General features: G+C 33.9%; 2 protein-coding genes across 3 annotated transcripts in view; both read right to left on the bottom strand.

Annotated features, from left to right (window-relative positions):
- The window catches only part of LOC130800631 (probable ribosome biogenesis protein RLP24), a 66341-nt gene extending 55675 nt beyond the window's left edge, over window positions 1-10666 (bottom strand). Inside the window, exon 1 of the mRNA XM_057664192.1 lies at window positions 10655-10666. The gene's annotated coding sequence lies outside the window, so the exon portion shown is untranslated. The remainder of the gene's footprint in view (window positions 1-10654) is intronic.
- Window positions 368-22038, bottom strand: LOC130800615 (protein RRC1-like). Of its 2 annotated transcripts, none has more exons than XM_057664159.1 (17): window positions 21782-22036; window positions 21565-21700; window positions 21354-21399; window positions 19909-19969; window positions 19675-19827; window positions 16847-16960; window positions 16500-16665; window positions 13914-14026; window positions 13733-13801; window positions 12716-12937; window positions 12172-12230; window positions 11963-12047; window positions 11699-11836; window positions 7854-8078; window positions 6944-7737; window positions 6352-6518; window positions 368-757 (listed from the first exon to the last, which is right to left on the bottom strand). In XM_057664159.1, exons 1-17 carry the CDS (start codon window positions 21854-21856, stop codon window positions 609-611), a joined length of 2772 nt encoding a protein of 923 aa, XP_057520142.1. In that variant the 5' UTR covers window positions 21857-22036; the 3' UTR covers window positions 368-608. The 2 variants fall into 2 exon arrangements, with proteins under 2 accessions (XP_057520142.1, XP_057520149.1); XM_057664166.1 differs by lacking the exon at window positions 368-757 and adding an exon at window positions 787-2458 and having other exon boundaries at window positions 21782-22038.
- Window positions 22039-23924: the final 1886 nt, after the last annotated feature.

Genomic DNA, 23924 nt, shown 5'->3' with positions numbered 1-23924 from the left:
GCTTCCTTACCTCAACACAACTGCTGGAAACTGGGCATAAGATGCCACAACTCGCACATTGTTTCCGAAGGTCCCATCTCATGGGAGGAGAGGCAGGCATAAACAGCCCACCACGCCTTTGACCCATGGTAGATTTACCTCTCCTTCTACAAGAATCTAACGTTGCAAGAAGATTACTCAAGAAAATAATATGGCGAAAAGGATAAGTGAAAAATGTGGCAAATGAAGGAGAGATAGTTTACGGATCATAGAGAAGTTACTTAACAAAGAAACGGCCAACAAAAACAAGATTTAACGACAGTCATGACACTCTTGCTAAATTTCAAACATGCTAATAATAAAAAGAAGGAAAACTATGTACAGAATATACTGCAAAACTCATGATTTCTTCAAATTAATATTTCATTCAAATACAGGGCTATATATCCATTTGCACCTCGCAAACTTACAGTCAGTTGATATCAATTTCGTCTAGTAAACTCAAACCTTGTCTCTCTTTTGACCCCATCTCTCGAATGATCATCCCTTTCAAAACCATCACTCTTCCGACGGTCTCTACTCTAGTTCTGTCGCTGACTCTTGCTGTCTGAATCTTGAGATTTAACACTCTACTTACCACGGTAATCCCTGTTGCTGATTTCCTTATACCTATTCGATCCTCTTCTTGAAGGGGTCCCACTTCGACTCCTGCTACGTTGTCGTTTCCCAGAGGACTCCTGCAAATCATTCTTTTTGTCTCGCCTTTCCGATGTTCTTTCTGCAGCATTCATTCATACAATTACGTCAGCACGAACTGATGTACACTTAAAGTTACAATCAATTATGACGTATGAGGAAGATAGTTCAATACATAACCTCAAACAGGAATGCAAACTGCTAAATCCTATAAATTTGTCAAGAACATATATGTCGTACGTACGCGTATGGGAGAAGGCAGGTGTTAATAGTTCTCTGTCCCTGCTACATTGAGGCCAAAAAGATCTCACATTGGGATTTGGGAACCACAATGTAGTAGATACAAAGGGACAGAGCCACAGAGGAGTAAGTTCTTTGTTTGAGACATGCTCCCTCTGGCCAATTGAGTTTGCTTCATTCCTAGTACAAAGCTCTCACATAAAGGGATGAGGTAGAGCAAGCTCATGAAGGTAAAGGTAGTATTTAAGAAGCAAAAATAATGAAAACCTGTTCGTTAAGTAAAATATAACATAAGTCAATGAACATTTTCATGATAAACATAGTGTGTTCTCTATAGGACTACTAATCTGTTATGCACTAGCTTCCAACGTAGACAGGTTAATCCCAATGAACACACACTGAACAAGAGAGAAAGATTATAAATACTCGCTGTTTATTGCCTTTGTCGTGAAACAAAGTTCCAGGCTGGACCTTCGAGTAGACCAGAAACTCCAAGAGTGAATTAATCACAAATTTCCTAAAACGTGATCCTAACATAATATCTCTAAGCTATATATACAAAGCTGCCAAGACTAATGACAAAAAAGAACTAAAATAAAATGCCAGCTCATCAAAACTATGTCTTTCGCATGCTGTACGTGAGTATCCCATCTGTCTTTCTTCTTGATGACATGTCCGCCACGGTGTTGAGATCCATAACATAATCAAATCAACTCAGTTCGACTCAGTTCAGTTCAGTACATTCAGCATATTATTACTTCAGTAGAATTAGTTTTAGAGAACATGATCAAAAATACCAAGGCCACTATTGCTTTTCTGGTCATACTTTTTAACGTCTAAACTGCACAACAGGTATTCCTTAGTTACACCCTAGCTAAAATTAGTTAAGCACAAAAGTCTGATTGCGTGGTAAGGCGCAGGGGACAGGTGAAGAGAAACTTAACTTGATATGATTAAGTTTCAAATGAACTGGGTAGAAATCTCATCGCGCTAGTTCTGAATTTTCAGGAGGCACAATCAGTTCCCTGTTTCAGGGGCATGACCCCAGTCAAGGATAAGTAACTATATACGTTAGATTGTATACTAATGAACTGAGCTAGATTTGTGAATCTAATAGATGAACCATCATTGTGTTCAGTAATAATGAAGCTATTAGGTGAAGCAAGAAGAATATGATTCTAGTTAAGGTGAAAAATAAAGAAAAGCAAAGATAACCAAAAGCGTCAAGAACCTTAACGTAACCTTTATGAACTATAATTCTCTAATAGGAAGACCTCACTCCTGTGCCAGAGGCTGACAAACTCTAGATACCAATGGAGTCCCTATGTGGACGTGCTCTCAAGTCCATATAGAAAGCAGTACACAACTACCTAACTTGTGGACACTTTTCTCAGATGCCCGACATATGTATGCCAATGTCGTCTACCCCATCTATTGAGTCCTGGTGGTGTGCTGCTCGGACAGAAGAGGAGGTAGAAATGGTGACTGCATCACCACTCTTATCAATTGACAACATAGCGCCACATACCATCACTGTGTAGCCCTGTGCATATCACTCCACAATTAGCTCTCTTGAAGAAATACCCATGTATCCATGTCAGTCATAATGAGGAACTTTGTATGATCTTGGAAAAAACCGGTGGTTCTGTGGCAAAATCCCAAGCATGCCATGAACTAATGCTTCCCAATTATCCTCTCCGTATCCTATAACAGGGAGGCTATGGGCACATACGCCTAAAAGAACGGCCAATATAGCAGTTTCTCCAATGACTAGATGGAATGTGTGGGTATCCTGTTTCCATCGCTCCACGAGCACCGTAATTAAAGGCCTATTGATCTCCAATCATCCACTGATAATTTGGTGGAGGTAGTGTAAACCAATCAAGTCACGTAACACAATACCCTATTATGTACTACCAAATCTCATGTGAGACTCTAACGATGCAAATGACACGATAAAACCATGTCTTTGTCCCCACTCCGAGATTAGTCTATGATGTGTCTTTTACTCGGCATGGGACAGAGAACAGTTGTGTCATGTCGGCAACTTTAGAGTCTCACATGAGATAGGGAGGTAAATGAAAGGGTATTGCATTATGTGAATACGGCTGGTTTACTCGCATCCACTGAATCTTCAGTAGAGGATTAGAGATTGATAGAGCTTTACTTACGAAGCTCGTGGAGCGATCGAGACAAGAGACACACATATTCCAACTAGCCACTGGAGAAGCTACAACTAACTGGACAGATGTTGTCGTTCTTCTGGGCCAACGTGTATATGGCCTCCCTGTTAAAGGATATGCTGAGGATACTAGGGCTGCATTAGTTTATGACATGCTTGGGATTATGCACCGTTGGTCATTATGACTGACATGGATAAGTGAGCATTTCGTTAATACTGCAACTAGTCGTTGGAGAAGCTACAATTAACTGGACGATGTTGTCGTTCTTCTGGGCCAACGTGTCTATGGTCCCCCTATCAAAGGATATAGTGAGGATACTTGGGCAGCATTAGTTTATGACATGCTTGGGATTGGGATTATGCAACTGAACCAACCGGATGAACCCAAGATTATATGCCACCGTTAGTCATTATGACTGACATGGATAGGTGAGCATTTCATTAATACTCAAACACGCATAAAATAAAATACAATGCTTCACCATTTTTTTTATATGAATGCTTCAGAATTGATACAGGGTAAAACACTAACAAGAAACCAATCAATTATAAAACTCTAATAGTTAAAAAAAATGAAGTACTTGAAACAAGATTATTTTATGAAAATAAAAATCACAGTAAACCCTCCTAGGTATGGTAATTTATTCGGCTAAACAAATAAGCTTGTTTGTCCTCTCATCGAATCTTCATATTACAGACACCACACCCACACTCACTCCAGAATTCAAATAAAAAATTATAGACTGATAATAAAAATTAAAATAATAAATTTTTTAATAATCATCGTTCTTCATTTCTATATCTTGTTATAAACATTCCAAAATTTAATAATTCATATCATTCTTTACCCTACCTCCTCTTCTAAACTCTTGAAGTTCTAAACTTCCACTTTTCTAACTCGTGCATTGTTAAATGCTTTTTTCCATGACCAAACTATCTTGAACAATGTATCATTTTGATCATCAATATAGTTGAATGAAAATTTAATTGAATTATATTTTTTTCGAATTATATTCTTTAAAGTAGGTTCATTCATCCATCAGGTCATCTTCATATAAACACATTAGTTACTTGCATCTACCTACATTTGGACCTCATATAGTAGTAATTTTTTGATGAAAATTTGTTAGAATTTTCCTTTAAACCTTAGGCGCACACCTCGGTTGCTTCACCCACACTAAGTCTTATGCTTAAAATCTTGATTAATATCCCTTTTCTCATCAAAAATTGATCCAAGGTACTTGAAGCACTCACTCATAACTAAGTTTACTACACCTTCCGTATGATCCTATTCCTACATGCCAAAACTATATCTCATATTTTACATACTTCAATTTAGTTTAAACTTTTTTTATTCTTTTCTCTTTGACACTCTTGCTCGGCATTGACCTCATCTCAAGTTCTTTCCACTAATATGATGTCATCAGTATAAAATAGACCTTGAAATTCTCCTTTTACAAGTCTATCTTCAAATCTCATGTATGACGGCTCTAAATTAGAAAACAGTTCAAAGCAAAACCTTAATTGTGATTGGAACAGCTTCAAACAATTCTCAAGAAATCCTAATATTTGTTTGTATAGTTGGTAACTCTCAATTTTAATCTAGTAATTATTTATATGATAATAAGTTGGAAAATTTAATTCTAAAACCCCCCCTTAAGTTAGTCAACTTTTAAAAAGATCACCTTCTATCCACGACCTTTGCATTATTTTTTCAAAGGACCTTTTTACAGATAACCGAAGGTCATTTCACCATTAAATCTTCAAATTCTCATCAAATCGTCATCCATTTCTTATTCCTCCTTTTAGAAAGAAAACCACAATTGATTGTTCTTTGTTCTCCATCGCATATGCGTCCCTGTTAAGACAACTAAATTTATCTCGCAGTAACTAGCAAGTGAGAGAGTAAAGAAGAAAATGGACGGACGTCGAAGCATGGATAACAAAAACGGCCAAGTGAAAGTCCATAGTGTAAAAACAAGGCCGTATCACCGTATCTCAATCGTAGTCTAAAAAATTTTGAGTTTACCACGATCGAAATACAGGTGGCATTGACAGCAAAATCATTTGTATTGACTTGAATATATGTTTCACGACCGCTACCGTGACTGAAACCGTATTTTTGCACTAAGTGAGAGTCTGATAGATGTGCCAAATTGCTTATATATGAACAATTGTTAAGAAAGTCATATTCAATGCAAGTTTTGGATAGAAAAGAAAAGTAGTAAATATTTTAGAGGAGATTGTGTAAAACAAATTTCCAGCTCAGCCTTTACAAACCAAGCGAAATGGGAAGATATCCTACAAACTCATCTAATCTTAATTCAGAATAATGGATTTAAGCATTAGTTTTAGGCACTAATAATAAGCTTTGAAACTTCCTCAATAAATTAGATGGAAACAATGAAAATTGTGATTCAATGGTGTATTTGTGGGTAAAAAGTTAAAAATTCATATTAACATTTTTTTCAATAAAACGTCTTACTGGTAAATGTTTTAGGAGGCCCTTCAAAAGAAAAACGAATTACAGGTCGAAATTTTATAGGATAAAAGAAAGATAGGATTGTCAAGGTGACCACCTATCGGTGGGATTTTCATTATTAAATTTTACTAATGAGCTTAACAAAAATTTCCAAACATATATAATTTTAATTTTAAAACATGTGTTCCTCGACTACAAAAAGAACATGCATTGGCCTTATAACTAGGCTCCACAACCCTGTGTGCCTAACGCATCTCAATTCTCGCGCCTCTTAAACCCAAGTTATTTATTGGCCCTTATAAGCTTAATACAAATTTTCAAATATATAATTTTTTTTATTTTAAACATGTTTTACTCGCCTACAAAAAGATCATGCCTTGGCCTTACACCTAGGCTCTAGGGACCTTTTGTGCCTAAATGCATCTCATTCTCAGTCTTATAACCAAGTTATTGGCCCTTAATAACCCTTATCCAAACTTATTTCGAGCGTATTTTTGGGATTACAGTTTTGACATTGTTGTGGACCAAAAATAAACCCATATATTGGACCTAAAAAACTCATACAAACAAGTTTGCCCATCTGAGTACACAAGCTTAAGCTTTTATCTGTTGGAAGAGAAGGCAATATACACAAAAGCAGAAATTAAAAGGACAAGCAACATGAAGAAACTAAATCCAGCAGACAAATAGTCTGGGTGCCAGAAGACCTTAGCTGTAAGTCAAAATAGTACAAAACTACTGATAGTTTAAAGTACCAAAAGAAAGAACTTACTACTCCTGGAAAGATCTTCACCCGACTCTGACAACCCGTACTCTGATTCCAGACGTTTCCTGTAAACTGTAACCTTCCGCTCAACATCATCTGGACTTATGATACCTCGTTCCTCCAGAGACTCCTGGTATTCCATCAGTGCAACTTCTAGACGTCTCAATTTTTGTCTGAAAGAGTCAAAAATCAAAAATATAAGAGGTTATATGTCAACACCAAACATGTAACTACAATTATTGAAGATAGAGTTAAGACAAACTGCTACTTATCATATTTTTAGTCAAAATGAAGAACACTGAAATTTTACCATACATATTTTCTTTGGATCATAGTCATGACCACATAACAAACTAATTATTTATGGTGCAAGTAAACTATCCTAAATCACTCACTTTAGTGAATCATATAGAAATACAAAAATGCTTCACTGTGCTAAAGGTTTCAAAAGCCGAATTGAATTAAGTTGAAACCATGTCATAATCATGCAAGAATTAACTACACCTATCAGACTTCCCGTGGATAATACAGATAGATAAGAGACATAGAAGAAGCCCGTTAAACAGAACAATTAAATAAGTTATTAGACAAAACTAACCGCTGTTCTTCACTGATAGTAATTTTAGGTTGACATGCAGTACTAGTCTGAGCAGCAATCTCGTCATCCTCGGCATTATGATCTGCAGCATTCTCACTCCCAGATGAGGAGTAACTCAGCCCTAGACCTCTAGATCTTTGCTTAGGCTCATCATCTTCTTCTTCTCGAGCCCACTTAGAGGCTGGCAAGACAGTCTCTGCTTTCCCTATCTTTGAGAATTCTTTTAGTTCAGGTTGCGGAATGGAGAGTGCTTTCGGCAGAGCATTAGATTCTCTTGCTATAGAGACTATCTCATCATCCCTATAATAGCTAAAAGCTGTTGATCTTGCAGAATCCATCTCAACATTCATGTCTTTCTGCACATTTGCATATCTACCAGAGCTCGGCTGAGTCTGTACAAATTTCAAATCCTCTACCAGTTCAGATTCTCGTTGCTTCTCTGCTTCCCCAAGATAAAGCAATCGGGCAACCATCATTTCCCTACCCCCAACAAGTGAAAGTCCATTATGCCTACAACGCCTCTCCAGCTCAGGGAGAGGGAGGCTTAACAGCTCTTTCATAGCAGCTCCCTTGCCCATAGCCAATGCCACATCGGGGTTAATCTTGATCCTATCACTCATATCTTCAGGACGGCTCAACTTCTCTTCCAGTTCTGGTGCGTTACCACATATGGAATGAAAAGAAACAGCCCCAGAAGAGCTGGGTCGAAGAAAAGTATCACGTAATCCATTTACATAAGCGTCTGAGAAGAAAAACCAGTCTGACCAAACCTGAAGCACTTTCAACACCCTCTCCTACAATTGTACAGTCCACATTGGATAAGTGCAAAAGAAATGTAAACGTAGAAAAATAAAGGCAAAAAATAAAGGCATGTATAAATAAGAGACAATTATCAAATGAAGGAACCAACCTTGAGAGCTTCGGCGGTGATTCTTCCACTTACACTACGGTACAAGTCATTGAAGCTCTCCATTATGTCAGGCAATGTTGCCTCAAATTTTGTCCGATATGCAGATGCATTCTTCACAGGAGCGCTACTATTATGAAGAATGTCAGACACAAGCATCAATCTTGCAACTTTTGTGGGTATTGGTGTTTCTTTAAGGGTAAGAGACTCTGTTAGCACTTGAACTATCTGCCATGGAAACCAAAAGCCATTTTCAGTAAGCCACAAAGATAATGAAGTTCATCACTATACATAGTAGAATACAAGACCCCTTTCAATGCACCACTTCCATTGAATAAAACTCATCAAATAGTAAAAAGTTCCCAAAACTGTAAGGCATAGAGCTCATTAGTTCAACCTAGATCAGCATTAGAGACTACCAGAAAACAGCACTAATTATCATATACATTCCTGTAAATAACATGAATTTTTCCCTTCACAAAAATATGTACTAGCTTTAAGACAGCATGTACACCTTTTGTGACATGTGTATCTTAGTCTAGTTTTCAATTTTCACCACTTTAGTTGTTTTCACCTAAATGTCTACATATATATATAGGAAGAAGTACATATGAGAACAAAGCTTATATGAAAACCGTGAGAAATATGTTACTGTTAGGCAAAAAAAAATTGTTCTTCTAAGAAAAGATTCAAAAAAAAAAAAAACAAAAAACTAACAAAAAAAAGTGTTACTTTACATATAATGTGTTCCAAAAAGTGTTACTTTCTGATAGTTTTTTTTCGCTAAATAGACAATTTTAGGGGAAAAAAGAAAAGAATGTTACTCTTTACACAAAAAGATGCTACTTTCTGGCAAAACAGTTCAATTTTTTTTACAATAACTTTTTCCAAAAAAACTAACACTGACAAAAGTGTTCCTTTTTGACAAAAAAAATTACTTTTAAGAAATTATGGTTTTCACGGCTCTTTTATAAGCTTGTATCTAAACTAAACTTGACCATATATATATATATATATATATATATATATATATATATATATAAGGGTGGGATCCGATAAGATGGCTGTTTAAAATAAAAAGAATAAGAAACATTATACACCCTTGATTTCAATAAGTGATAAAAAAAAATTTGAGGTCAATACAACCTAGAAAACTTAAATTGTAACATCGTATCCTTTCAGTATACATAGTGACAAAAAAAAATCCTTCTTATTTGATCCTATATATATATATATATATATATATATAATCTGCCTGACAAAAAAGTGTTTCTTTTTTAGAACAACGGTGTTGCTTTTAGGTAAAAAGTGTTACATTTTTTTGAAAAAAAGATGATACTTTTAGGCAAATAAGTGTTACTTTAAGAAAAAAATTCTGAAAATAACTCACAAAAAGGTGTTACTTTTCCAATAAAACGTGTTACTTTGTATTTATTTTTTTTTCTGAAAGTAACGCTTTTTTGCTAGAAAGTACTAGATTTTTTTAAAAACAAAAGTAACATTTTTTTGTGCAAAAGTAACACCTTTTCTGTGAAAAAGTAACACATTTTTATCGGAGATTTTGGTTCTCACTTGAACTTGACCCTATATATATATATATATATATATATATATATATATATATATATATATATATATATATATACTACTTGCTATATATAATGTTATCTTCTACCAAAATTACAAGAGATATTTGGTTATTTGTTCTACTTCAATATTCCCGGTCCACGGCTCCACACTACTAAACAGAAAGAATTTTCAATTCGTTTACTGGCAATACTTGCATAAAAAGAATTTTAGAAGGATTCTACACGCTATGCACATATATAAACATCTAGTTTGGTACGCAGACAGATTAAGGGTGGGTGAATGTATCAATCATTGAGCACCATTTTCTTTTAATTGCCAGCATTTGCCTCTGTACATTTCGCTTTTGCATGGGATTCTTAATACTGTGAATTGCATTTTTTGAAATAGGAGTACTTCAATAAGCCGGAAGCCACACTTTCATGAGTTTATCCCAATTCTAGACATGATATATACATACCAACTCAAAATTCAAAACACCATACTGTTACTGCCTGTACGTATAACTATTAACAACAAATATACACACACAACCATCAAGTACTAGAATTTATCCCTTGAACAGATCTTGTTCATCTACAATAAACTGCCAACTTCAACAATATCATGGTGATATGTGCAATTATTTGCACTTATTGTGCTTATTTTTGTGCTCCTTTCTTGATGATCAGTGGTAGTTTAGGATTATTTTTAGCTCGTTTACTCTAGTTTATGATGATTTGATTATTTGTGAGTAAATAAGTTAATTTTGATGATTATTAAACATGTTTGCGCGAGATTTGTGGCTTATACTATTGCAGGGCACTATGGGAAGGAGTAAAATGGCGCCTCATAAATTGAAGAACGATAAAGAGTCACAATAATTCTCTAAGAAAAGAAGTTCAAGGGATACGACCCGCCGCGAACAGAAGCAGCGAGTCTTAAGGTCGGAAGAAAGCGACGAGTCGTCGCTTTTACCTGAACTAGAGGCAACGACTCGTTGCCAATTACTGGACTCGACATTCAAGAAAAGAAGATAGCGGCGACTCGCCGTTTTTGCATCTCCCATGGGCGACGACTCGTCGCCAGCTACTAGAAAGCCATGTTATGTATTTTTAAAGCAGCGACGAGCCGCCTCTAAGGGCGGCGACTCGTCGCCATCTGACCGGTCATTACCTTATATTTTTTATTTTATCAGAAATTCAATTATTTTTTAGGCTTTAGTATAAATAATGGTAGTTACTTTTTAGAATTATCCATCTCTTAGCTTTTAATTTTTAGAATTCTTCTTTAGTTTTTTTAGGGTTTCTTTAGATGCAAAAACTTAATTTCATGCTTTCTTCATTGCAATTTAACTAAATTGCATGCAATTTGTAGTTTGTGCATGTTTCCATTAGTAAGTATATTTATTTTGCTCTTTAATTATTCATCTGCTTGTCTTTAGTTGCTCATTATTATCATGTTTAGCATCTTAAATAGCTTTTTGTTCATTGTCAATTTCATGTTTAGTAATATGTCTAGTCAGTAGATTTCTTTTCTAGGATTAAGGGATTGACCCTAATTTGAAGCATAAAATGATTTTTGATTGATTAGTTGTGTGAAATTTGGGTCTATGATTAGACCTATGCTTAATGAACCTTAGTTTAAATATCTTTATTAACCTTTTTAATAAAATGGAAGTTTGAGATTAAGATTAATTTAAGATTGAGGTATATTTAAGTTAAATTCATACTAGTTTAACCAATAAAACCGAAGTTTGAGGATTAATATTAGTAAGGGTCTTAAACCGATATTGATCAATAGAGCGAAAGCTTGAGATTAATTAGATCACGTTTAATCATGTCAAATATTCAATTTCATACAATTATGAGAGTAATTAACCTTCATGTCAGAATTAGTCGATTCCCGGCATCCTAGATTTGTTTTCCCATGTTATCTTCATATTAATTATTGTCTTTGCTTTATTTATTAGCTTTGATTCCATCATTTTATATTATTGCTCATAGTAGAGTTAGATCTTCAACCTAGATATATTGTTTGTCTGTATCTTGTAGTCATAAATTGAACGAATCTATTAACTCGTTTCCTTGTGTTCGACCCGCAAATACACATACAACGTGTGCTTGCGGTTAAAATAAAATTTGCACATCACATGGCACAGTCAAGAACATTCCTTTTAGGAAAGAAGTACTTCCAGCCCAACCATGGTTTTCATTTCAATCAACTACATCGATCCAAAACAGTTACTAGCGTACTTCCACAAATTAAAGCACATTGCATACCTCGCCTGCCGCATCAGCATTATCCAAGGAAAATCCCATAGCATCTTTGACCTGACTTCTCTCTAGTGTCAAAGCACGTAGCATATCCTCAAACTCATCCCTCTGAGAATCTGTAAGTGTCCTTTCAGGATCAACACGCTGCAACAAAAAAAAATAAAAAAAATAAAAAAAAAAGCATGATTCACCTATGTCAAATGAAAAACCAAACTTCATATATACAGAACAAGGATGCATAGATATAGCCCACAAAAGAGGAAGACATACCTTGCCTCGTCGTCCAGCATAAGTTATGCCAGACTCCATCACAAGGTCTGGACTTTTTGCTGTAGGGAGAGGAGGTGGCACCCACCTAAAACCAAACACAATATATAGATAAATATGAGACAAAAACACACTAAAGAATGAGAACTTCCTACGATCCTAACATTCTAGGATAATATAAAACTACAATCATGAAGAAGAAGCTAACATACCTCCCACTACCAGTTATCATAATGAAAGGTTCAGTCCTCCATCTATGGAGCGTGTCACCCTGAAACAAATAAACAGCATAAGAGAATATTTTACCTTAAATAACAACAGAAATTGATTTCTTTCAAAAATCGAAAATTCCGGTGGCTGCTAAAGTGAAGCAGGTCTCAGGACCTCCAACCAAGATATTTAGGCTACACTTCAAGACGCTTATGACTATTACACAAGGTAATATAGTAGGCAAACGGGAAGAAGCTTTGTTAATGTTTTGCGTTAAACCCTCGCTTTCATCCTAATTGTACTTCAACAACAAATGTAATAAAATTCTTTCAAAATATTATGTATAAAATCTTCATTATCACACAGATACGTATTGATGAAAATAATATGTAAAACACCTTATAAAAATTATGTATACATGAAAACCAAAAAACATTGATAGAAAGATGCATTGCCATCGACATCAAAAATCATAACACATAGGTTCAGGAAAGTATGCATACATAATACAACCAACCACTTAGGAAAGTACAGAAAAAAACACACCTGAGCAAAAGAATACAGCCTCCAAACATAGTACATATGTTCCTTTGAACAAAGATCGAACAAGAAGCTGAAAACAGGATTAGCCCGGCCACGCTCCATAATTGCTTGCTCAAAAGCACAACCTCCATCTAAAACATATAAAGCCATGGTATCAATGACGTGGCGAAGATGTCTATCCTCAGGAGGCATAACTGTTATATCTGAGACATTAGGAGTAAGAACCTAAAGATGGGAGCAATGAAGGTCAGAAAGCAAAGAAAAAGAAGTTAAGCATCAGCAAGTTCCTAGTGATAGCAACTCATAATAACTCTTTATTATTGGGTGGAAATGATTCTGCAACTGAAAATTAGATTAAGATGAAAACCCTAAATTGAACTCGTGCATAAACTGGAAACAGATACTAGTGCCTAGAAACTAATTTACCTGTGCCAGACTGCAAGGGTTGGACAAAGGCATGTGCTCAAATATCCAGTTTGGAAAAGCACTCAATTTCAGGACACAGGGAGACTTGGATACAAGTACAAAGGCATAGCCATAAAGATCTTTTAATGTTTTTTGTAATATACAAGTATGATATTCATATATATATATATATATATATATATATATATATATATATATATATATATATATATATAATCAAAAAAATTGGTGTTTGCCATTTCTAATTTTAAAAATTTTTAAACAAATATGTCTAGAGTAAAAACTATAAACCTGAAGACCTTAGTTCTAAAAACCGGGCCGCAACAAGCCTATGTGCAGGGGGCAAGTGGGTGAAAACAAAATAACTTTTACTAGACCACACGAAGCAACCTACAAAAAGCTGCGCATTTGACGCTTCTCCGAGGTAGTCTTAGAATCCTCATTGATTTTTTAATAGAAAAGGAATTAGTACGCCTCTTTCGTTTTTAACATGGCCTATCAAATAAAGCAAGGTCTATGTGAATCATAAGATAGAAACTCTTCAAAAGTTCAGATAAAAAATTACTAGGCATATGAGACAAGAGGAGAGCATACCAGCTCAGAATTTTGATTTGGGACAGGTGCCACAGGAATCCAAGAACCAGTTAAGATTACAGTGCCACCCTGCAAATTAAATAGATGAACCCACTGAGAAGATAATACCAACTGTTCATGAGAGAATCAATTCAAGCAAAATAAAAACAAACAAAATTGCACCGCGAATAAACAAGTCAACCTCTTTACTTCTGATTGCCATATGACCAGGTGGAGGTGCAGGTAGCGCCTGTGATGGAAGAGAAACTGATTTACCCCATCCTAATGTCAATTCAAAATCATACACGACAATCCCTGAAAGATATATTACATAGTTAGACATAGTAGTACATGTATAATCCAATAAAATAGAGAAAGTTTTACACAAATTTTGAGCTTTGCATTGATCAAGACTTGAAACAAAATTTAAATCGTTTTCAACAATAAAACAATAATCGAATATGTTCCCTTTAATATATCACCATTATTGAGTACAAACCCGACACTAAGAGGTGGATATTTGATTTTAAATCAAGCTCTTCAATTTTCACATTAGAGGGCATTGCATAAACAAAAGCAACAAAATTCATCACCAAATGTCATTACGTGGCTCCCACGTAGGCTTCCCCCTAGGCCAAATTTGGAAGGTTCAATGTATACAGCCTTAACTATAACTAGTGTTGGGGTAGGCGGGTAAAATTTGCTGTTTCACAACGCATCCAATCCACCCCAATTGAGACACGTATTGGTATGAATTTTGTGGATAGTAGGTGGATATAAGGTCAAAGTCTCACCCGTCATGGGTCGTTGTTAAGTGGTGGATATGTGGGCTTACGCGCTCCATATTTGTCACCTTGACCCCTACCCTTAACTTCACATAAATAAGATATGTATATGATTTAATGAGTCATTTTACTATAGTCTAAATTCCAATAGTAAATAAAAGCAAAAGGCATTGCTAGAAAATATACACTTAAGGTCAGAAGTCACTTTTCACTCATTTGTAAAAATAGAAAACACTAGTAATACATCCAAAAGGGCTTACTTCGCATAATTGGAAGGCTCTTACCAATAAAGGGAAGATATAAAGGAATCACCAAGAGGATTCAACAATTGTGGGGAGAAACATTTTCGCCCTATAAAAAACCAAGAGCACAAAAAGTGCAAAGTGCAAAAAGAGCAAAAGGCGCACAAAAGCACACGGCTTGTATATTTCTGAAACCAGACTCTATGACTTTTTTATAGGCATGAGGCGCACTTTTTAAATCTAAGGTAGACTATGCCCTCAAATATGAACCTGGTCAATGCTTTCCTCCGCAAACCATCCTCCTCAACTTTGAGTTTTTGTTGTGTTGCCTAGAAAAATGAAATTAAAAAGAGGATCTATGCCTTAAATAGGATATGCCAATATTATTCTACATGGAAAATGCTAAAAAAATTATTGGGGAAACATAAACAACAAAAAAAGTACAACATGACATCTCAAGTGTATAATAAAAATCACTTGGCATGACAAAAGCAGTAATGCAGTTTATTAGAGAATGGGGAAATAGCTTACTAAACGGAGGAGATAAGAAAATTTAATGCTTCTTTCTTAGACTTTATAATTAGCTTTTGGGAGTGTGGATCACATTCACTTGGGAATTTACAAGTTACTTCAATATTCATTTTCCATCATTGATAATTCAGTTCACTACATGTACCTTGCCTTTTCACAAGCTCATCCCCTCTCCCAAACACCAATTCATTGCTTTCTGCCATCTCAGGCATCCTTACCCCCACCCTTTTAAACGAATTGGTAACAGCTTTTGAAACTCCATCTCTAATCACTTATGTGAAAAAACCTGAAAAGCAACCACAAGAAAGAACATCCCCCAAAAAGTTATTGTTCTTTGTCAATTATGCCTCAGCTTATATAGCCACAGTTTCCCTACCTTGATATAAGAAATTCAATAGATGTTTGGTGATATTGATCATTTTTTTCAAAGAGAAGAAGTTGGAAAGAAGTAAATGTGGTTTTCTTTTTGTTCAGCGAGGGGGACCGGAAGCAAGAGCAATAGTCACCTGGTTTCAAAGGTGATTTTTCATCTAGTTTCTTCCGGAATTACTTCAAAAAGTTTAGCCAAGCAAAATATTTATCAGAAATTTACATGCAATCAAGTTCATAAATTATTTCACGAATGATAAAATCAAAGACGATAGTTGTGTAAACAAATTAGAAAATCTTAGCAGCTTAAATAATTTATAATTTAGATTATCAAATAAGATGTGGTATGATAAAATAATAGGTTTTAAAACGAGTTACAACTGAAGTCAGTATATTAGAAGAAGAATGAAAATCCGGTGATGAAATGATGACGAGTTACAGACAGGCAGGTCAAAAGGTGCTAAGAAGACCTAAAAAAGTACCTCAAATAGCCAATACACTAGATTATAGTCGATGACCGATACACTTGCAAAAATAATTATAGTCTGAACTTTTAACAAAAAAATAATTCGGTGGCTTCGCTACTAGTCATAATTAACCTCATCTTGCTTCCCAAATCAAATCCAGATTTATGTCCTTTCCTTTCTCAGCTTTCCCCATCCCTCATAGTCAGAAGGCACGCCCTCATAGTTCAGCAACATTATAAAAGCCAACAGAAAATGTCTTACAACACACCAGAGAAACAACCGGGGGTCAAAGACATTCTATGAATCATAAGTTGGGCAGGAGGTAAGCTAAAAAAAAACAAGAGCTTACAAACAAAAAATTCTAAATGAGAGTGAGAATGTTGATTGATCAAACCTTGCATTTCATCCTTAGCAGCCTGTGCATCACCCCTATTCATAAAAGAAACAAACCCACAATTCTTTTGCCGAATTCGTTCTGGCTCTGTCCTTGGCCACATAATTTTTACACTAGCAATGGGTCCAAACCTTCCAAAGGTCCGTAAAAGAAAATTTTCATCAACCTAAATGATGTAGCAATGACAATATAGTTAATATCTCATACACAAATAAAGAATTGTGTTCATCAGTAAGAAAAACAAAAAATATACAAGTATTCAAAAAAAAATTCAAGCAATTCTATGCCACACACAGCAAGAAAAGACAAAAAGAGGACCACGTTCGAAGGCAGGTTCACAAACTAACCTTTGGCGATAAATTTCCAACATACAAATTGGTTGATTGAAGATCACCTTCGTCACAAGAGCCCCTCCCACTAGCATCAAATTCATCTGGAAGCTCATCAAATCGAGTAAATGTCTGCAAATAACTAGAATTTAGTCCAATTTGAAGGCTCACTCTTTGTTTTTAATTGTTTGTTAAAAAAAGATACCAATACAAAATATACGATCATTTTAGGTTTATAGAATGCAACACTAACATACAAATTGATAATAAATGATTGATTATTTATTAGTGTTTGTATGATATATGTTAACTTACTAATTTTGGTCCGCCCTTAATTGTCACATTCTATAATTTTAAAATAAATTTAAGTGTGGAAACTAAAATTTAATAATATGATTTAAATAAATCTTATCTTGTCTTATTTTAAGCGTTATCACTTACAGAGCGTGTACCCAATGCCCAACCAAAAATCCTAGAAAAGCGAAATTAGCTTATTAACCCAAACCCATAAATAGCTGAAATAGGAAACATGAGTCAAATCGACTTCATCTGCCCCGTTGATCAGAACAAGCGACACCGCCATACACTGCCACCATCACCGCCGTTCATTGTCTGCCATCGTCGCAGCCAATCCACCAGTTCTTAGGTATTTTAACCTATTCAATAATCTATTTTGATTTTGAATTAATTGAAAATCACTTGATAATGTTGATAAATGATAATCATGATTGTTAATACATAATTAATCACATAAATTTATTTTAGATTTTGATTAGTTTGGAAAACAAAATGAAATTTACATCTATTTTTACATAATTATAGTCAAAGTGTTAGTATTTCTATGTTAATTAGAAATTAGAATACCTAATCAGCTACTTGTGTGAATCATGGTGCTTTATTTCTTTATTCTAGTGATGATGGTGACAATTTTATTGTTTGATACTTCAACGGAATCCTCTTCCAAAATGGCTTATAAATATTTTACTTCAAAATTTCAATTTATTCCCTATTTTGCTGTTCAAACATACCTTTACGATCATTTTTAGTAGTTTAACTTTGAATAAACACTCAAACTTTGGTGAATAATCTTTTTTTTGATTTCCGAGGTTATTAAGAATTTGATATGATGTCTAAAAAACATATAATTGGAAGTGAAAAACGGAAAAAAGGCAATGAATATATGAACTGTTAGAGAGACAAAAAAGACTATGGATAAATTTTTGGTGCGTAATACTTGTTCACATGAAGTTTTGTGTGGATTTGTCTAGTAATGGTCACGATAAGATTGTTGAAAATAACAATGAGGAGAACGCAAAAAATACCAAAAATAAATATGTAATAGTAAGGGACCTATAATTTATTTTTCGCCTCGGGCAACCCTGATCACTTGTTCAATTAATTAGTCAACATTAGACTTTTTCATCTAAAATGATTATTCATTAAGTATAAACCATATCACTTGATTTATTAGTCAAGTTATCATCATCATTTCCATCCCAAGAAAAAGGACCGACAAAGAACAAGATAAATTCATAATTTCTCAAAACTGAAAATAGAAGTGTAATACCATGGAAGCATTCACATTTCACAAAATCATTTCATAATTATGTTGCACTTGTGAGAAAGAAATGGAGTAGATATAGATTTGTCTCTATCTTTTGTTTATCGATCTACAATTGTGAATAAATGGATAACCAGTATTATACCCATGCAAATGCATGAGATTTAAAACTTTAACTTAATATAAATATACATTATGATTAGAACTATTGTAAAGCAAAAAAAAATTAATTAATAAAAAAAAAACATGCAAATTATGTTTTTGTTCTTAATCATTATCAATATAGTAAAGAAAATATAAATATAAATGTATTCTATATAAAAATATAAAAATGATTATTTTTTGGTGGTTGCACTTTTTTAAACCTTTTTTGATAATGATTGTTTTCCTATTCAACATTGCTAGTTTGACTTTTTTTAGCAAACATATTTGTTAATGCATAATTAATTAACGGAACATAATGAAAACTATGTTTAGGCCATTTAAGCATATAACAAAAGACAATTTTAATAATAGCCTTCTTTTGGCCCATTAGGTATTTTTCATACAGCTAATACAAACATAAGCAAAAAATACAAATTCATATAATCAAATTTGTAATGTGAACAAAATCTTTGTATTGTGTTACGTTTTCATGTTTTTTTAGCTAATAAGAAACCCATAGGCATACCATTTGTAGTATTACATACAATTCATACCATTTAATGGAAATTCATCAATAACTCTTTCATCACATAACTTAAAATAGTTTTAAAGAAATCAATTATCAAATAACACTTCCACCGTTCTATTTTACTCACAACAATGCTACAGTCTTCACTATTCACCGGGTAATCTCGTAGAATATTGTTTTTTATATGTAAGAAAAAATACAATCAAGTGAGATTTTATTTGATTTGTTTTATTTTATTTTTTTCTAAGTATCAAATGACCGTATAATAAGCATATGATAAGCAATTTGGCTTAGAAGTATTCCAATTCAAAAGGGAAATGAAAAGAAGATATTTAAATTGCAATTGCGTAATGTGATAAAAGTAGTTTCCTTTTTGAAGTCTTTAGTATGAGAAGTGGATATGTTGTTTATACTTTATGCTTAAACCAAGGCTTGCAATGTAAGTTATTGGTTTTAGGCGACAAAATTTTGTTGTAGAAAATGTCATGTGGCAAACTTGTTTATGTTAGACTGTTAGTATTTATTTATATATGATATTTGATTTTGTAATATGATATGATAGATGGAACGACCAAATTGTAATGTTTGGTATCTAAATTCGGAACCACTTACTGTTGATTGTTCTTCAAGACGCCCATCACGCCATTTCTCACGCTCTTGATTTCTCTTTTCTCGCATCTCCTGCTCCAGCCTTATCTCCTCCATCAAATTGTCAATATTTCTTGTTCTCCGTTTCTCTTTCTCCTTTGATTTCTCGTCAAGTTCCTAAAAGATTCAATGGAACACCAAGAATAAGAACTCCAAAAAGTAGAACTAACATGAAAAACCTACACAAAATTTCCTTACCTCCTTTTCCAATACTCTGGCTTTAGTTGCCATGGATGGTGGTAGGAATGATGGGACATATCTGCCAAGGGCGAACATTGATTTATTCAGAACGAGCAACAAAGGCAACCATTTCATGAAATAAACATAAATAAACAAGTATAATAATTGGTTGCATGTTCCTATTGTAAATGCTATACAATAGACTTCAAGTTTCTTCCTTCAAAAGAAAGCTCTTTTTGCGTTTTGTTTGGTTTATTGGATTTGGAAAGTTTGCAATCTGGCTATTTGGGGGATGAAAATTCTTAATGTGGATTATACGGTGACAAAGATCAAACAAAAGCTTGAAATCAAAACTTCTATTCTCCCATGCTTAGGATTTCTAGAAAAGATGTCAATTGGATGAATGAGTTGTAATTTTGTGTGCTTTGTTGTTTTTCTTTGATGACCTGATGTGGTCTTTGTTTCCTTGTTTGGTTTTTGTATTTGTTTTGTTGTGACATGGAACATTTTCATTTACCTCTAAAAAAAACTTTGTAACACCTGCTTATGATCATCTGTGCCAAAACGAAATTCTATTTACATTATCTTAACCCCATAACCCAACTTAGTTTAGACCCTTTTGATTCTAACGCGTGCCATCACATCTCGAGCAAGTATTGAATTTACAAAGAACAACACCAAAAGAAAGCACACGGTAAGTCAATTTAGAAAAATTGAGAGCTGGAAATCCAATAAGCCAATTACTATGCAAAATAAGCATGTGGGCACCCGATGTTGCATAGGAGACTTGACAACATTTTTGGACATGTTTGTCAATCGTGTACCACACCGATCTAATCCTTACTTGTTGTACATTTTGAAGCTAAAGTCCAAGCGCTAGAAAGCAATTAACAAACTCTATTCTAATTTGGAGTAGGCAATGTTCAACCTACGTCTCAAGAATAGAAGCTAGCCGCTCTCTGATATCTTTATTAGGCTTTAGTATTACCTATACTCTGTTCTTTTCAACTAGAAGTTTTCAGGGGCCTTATCTACCTTTTCCGAACAAAACAAAAAAAAAATCACTAGATAGCCGTGTACGTAAGATAAGTGCTAACCTCTACACATTGACCAAAACAAAACTTGATGATCCACATCTTAACTTAATTCTCCTTAAACTATTTTATTTTGGAAAAAAATCGAGGTCTTATCATGTCGTTTTCAATCATAACAAAAATCAAATTGGCACAAGTAGAAGTACCCTATATTAAGTAAAATATTTGCATACAATGAGAAATATTGTCATAGGACGAAATGATGAAGTCCTGAAGTAACACGAGTAGGCTAGGAATTATAAAATGCAAAATAACTTTTAGAAGATCGGTAAGTAACTATAACACCTAATTCTTTAAACGAGATGTCCCCGTTATACATTTTTAATTCACAGTAATTGATCAATGGATAATCTAAAAGCATTCATTTACCTACTCCCCTTCTTTGAACCAGATACACCATCTTTAGAATTTCCACCTGCCATTTGTGAATGATCAAAGGTCCATACATTTATTGATGTATCCAAATTATATTATAAATCATCTCCACAACACAAATAAAACAAATATGGGTATCACCAATCAAAGTACAAAATCAATACTGAATAATTGGGGAAAAAAATCTTGAACAAATTATACTAACCTTCAGAGTCAGTTTTTACTCTCTCATTAGGATTGATTAATCCTCCTCGAAAAAATCCCTTCGACCCAGGAACATCTTCCGCTTGGAACGATTCCAGAAATTCCTCATACAAACGAGCTGTTTCATCTTCTGCCCTCTATAATTAAACATAAACAGACCATGAAAATGAATCTTTCAATCAGAATAATGATTAGACAACGAATGTAAATAAATTTACCTTCTTTTTTGCTTCTTGTTCATCTCGATGCTTCTTGAATGGAGTCTTCTTCTTAGTGATTGAGAAAGAATTCATTACAACCGAATAGAATCGATAGGGTTTTTACCCGACAACCGGAATTTAACTGAGTATTCAAGTTCAAAACCCTTACTTCTTTATAGGTGTCCAGTATCTGGTTTTGTTGATATTTACGAGTCCACAAATTGATCCTGCATTCGAACTCATAGTATGGAATCTTAATGGAGTAGGTTAACGGGTGTTTAACTAAATGCGTGTTGATTATGATGGAATAAGTTTTGAAGTAATGAAGAGATTAATGTGTCTGACTTAAACATGGGAGTTATAAATCTTAATAAATAAGTGGAAAAGATGTTTTACTATGCTAGATCGAGCAAAGCTGTCAGAATGTCTCCTGAAGGTTGTTCAACCAGACCGCTCGACCGAGCGAGCTTCTGTTTTGATCGAGCGGATTTTCTAACACTCATAGAATGCTTTCTTTGACTCTTCATGTGTTTTGGGTTATTTTATTATCATTTATTCATAACTTTAATATATTTAATATTGCTTAGTATGATCTCCTCTATAAATAGGAAGCTCATTTTTTCATCTAAATATATCAAATATAACTCCTAAGTCAAACACATAGCATTTATTTTATCTCTTACTCAATTGTAATACTTCATTTGTAAGAATATTTTACTTCATTGAAATAATACAAACAAGCAACTACACACCACGGATCTCCGTGGCCATCATTAGATGAACCTCCTTAAATCATTATGTTATTTTGTAATTTTTATTTTCGTCAAATATTTGTTAATTCATTGAAATCGTTATGATTCATCAACGTATTTCGCATCGTTTCGATCCTAACAATTATTTCAGGTTTTAATCACTGTTGCTCGGATACATGTCAACACGGATCCGGATTCAGAATACGATTCTGATCACTTGGATTGTAGTTGGGTACGCAGGGGTTCAGGTAGGGGTACCTAGTACTAATGTAATTTTCTCTCTCCTTATGGCTGTTTTTTTACACTTTCATTTCACACTCAAATTTTGAGACTTGATTGGGTGACCGTTATCATTTTCATGTATTATCGTCAAGGCCGAATAAAGTTTGGTCTAAATCGTAAATTAAATTAGATCAAATTAAAATTTTAGTATTTGGTCTGGTCTACGGTTTAAATGGTCTGGTTTGATTTTTTTTCAAATTTGTTTTTTATTTTTTAGACCAGATCAGACCGCAAACCGTACTATTATCGAAAATCATAATTTTTTATTTAAAAAATTAAGTTGCTACCTAGATATTTTAAGGGAAAAATTACCGTGAATAATAAATATTTTGTTAATTTTCCTACAATAATACCAACTATTTGATTAACCATAAAATAATACCAACTTAAAGGGGTGTTTTCCTAGAAAATTACTAACATGTTAAAAATCAAACTATAGGTGATTATAAGACAAAAAAATTGGTAAATTAGTTAATAAACTAAAGTTAGTATTATTCTAGGAAAATACCACTTTAAGTTGATATTATTTATGGTTAATCAATAGTTGGTATTATTGTAGAAAAATTAACAAAAGGTTGTATTACTTACGGTAATTTTTCCTATTTCAAGCTGTAGCTATTTTTATATAGTAATATATACTTGAATGATGTTGATGTCATCACCTAATTATAAATTATCATGTATTGATTATAGATGTGAAATATTTGCATAATCACATGTATTAATTTGGATAAAAAATATAAAAATAAAAAGCCGTAGATCAGACCAGATTAGACAGTTGTAAAATGGTTTAGTCCGATCCGGTCTGGTGATTTAAACGGTCCGGTTTGATCTGAAAAATTTTCAGACCGAAATTTTTTATTTGGTCTGATTTTAGTGTCAGACCAGACCAAATCGAACAATGTTCACCCCTAACTATGGCCATGCCTTTTAAGCCTAGGCTCATGTAGTCATGTTATTGCCTCTAACTAGAGGTATTTCACACGCGACAATCTGACATTTATCTAATCTTATAATTTATATTTACTCGAACATGTTCAATTGGCAATAGGTGAGAAAATTTTTTTTTAAAAAAAAAGTAAAATGGTATTTTATGGAAAAGTGGGAGAAATATCTAGATAAGATTA

This window comes from Amaranthus tricolor, chromosome 1, assembly GCF_026212465.1.
Source record: "Amaranthus tricolor cultivar Red isolate AtriRed21 chromosome 1, ASM2621246v1, whole genome shotgun sequence".
Lineage (NCBI taxonomy): Eukaryota > Viridiplantae > Streptophyta > Magnoliopsida > Caryophyllales > Amaranthaceae > Amaranthus > Amaranthus tricolor.
This window is presented reverse-complemented; position numbering and strand designations above follow the sequence as displayed.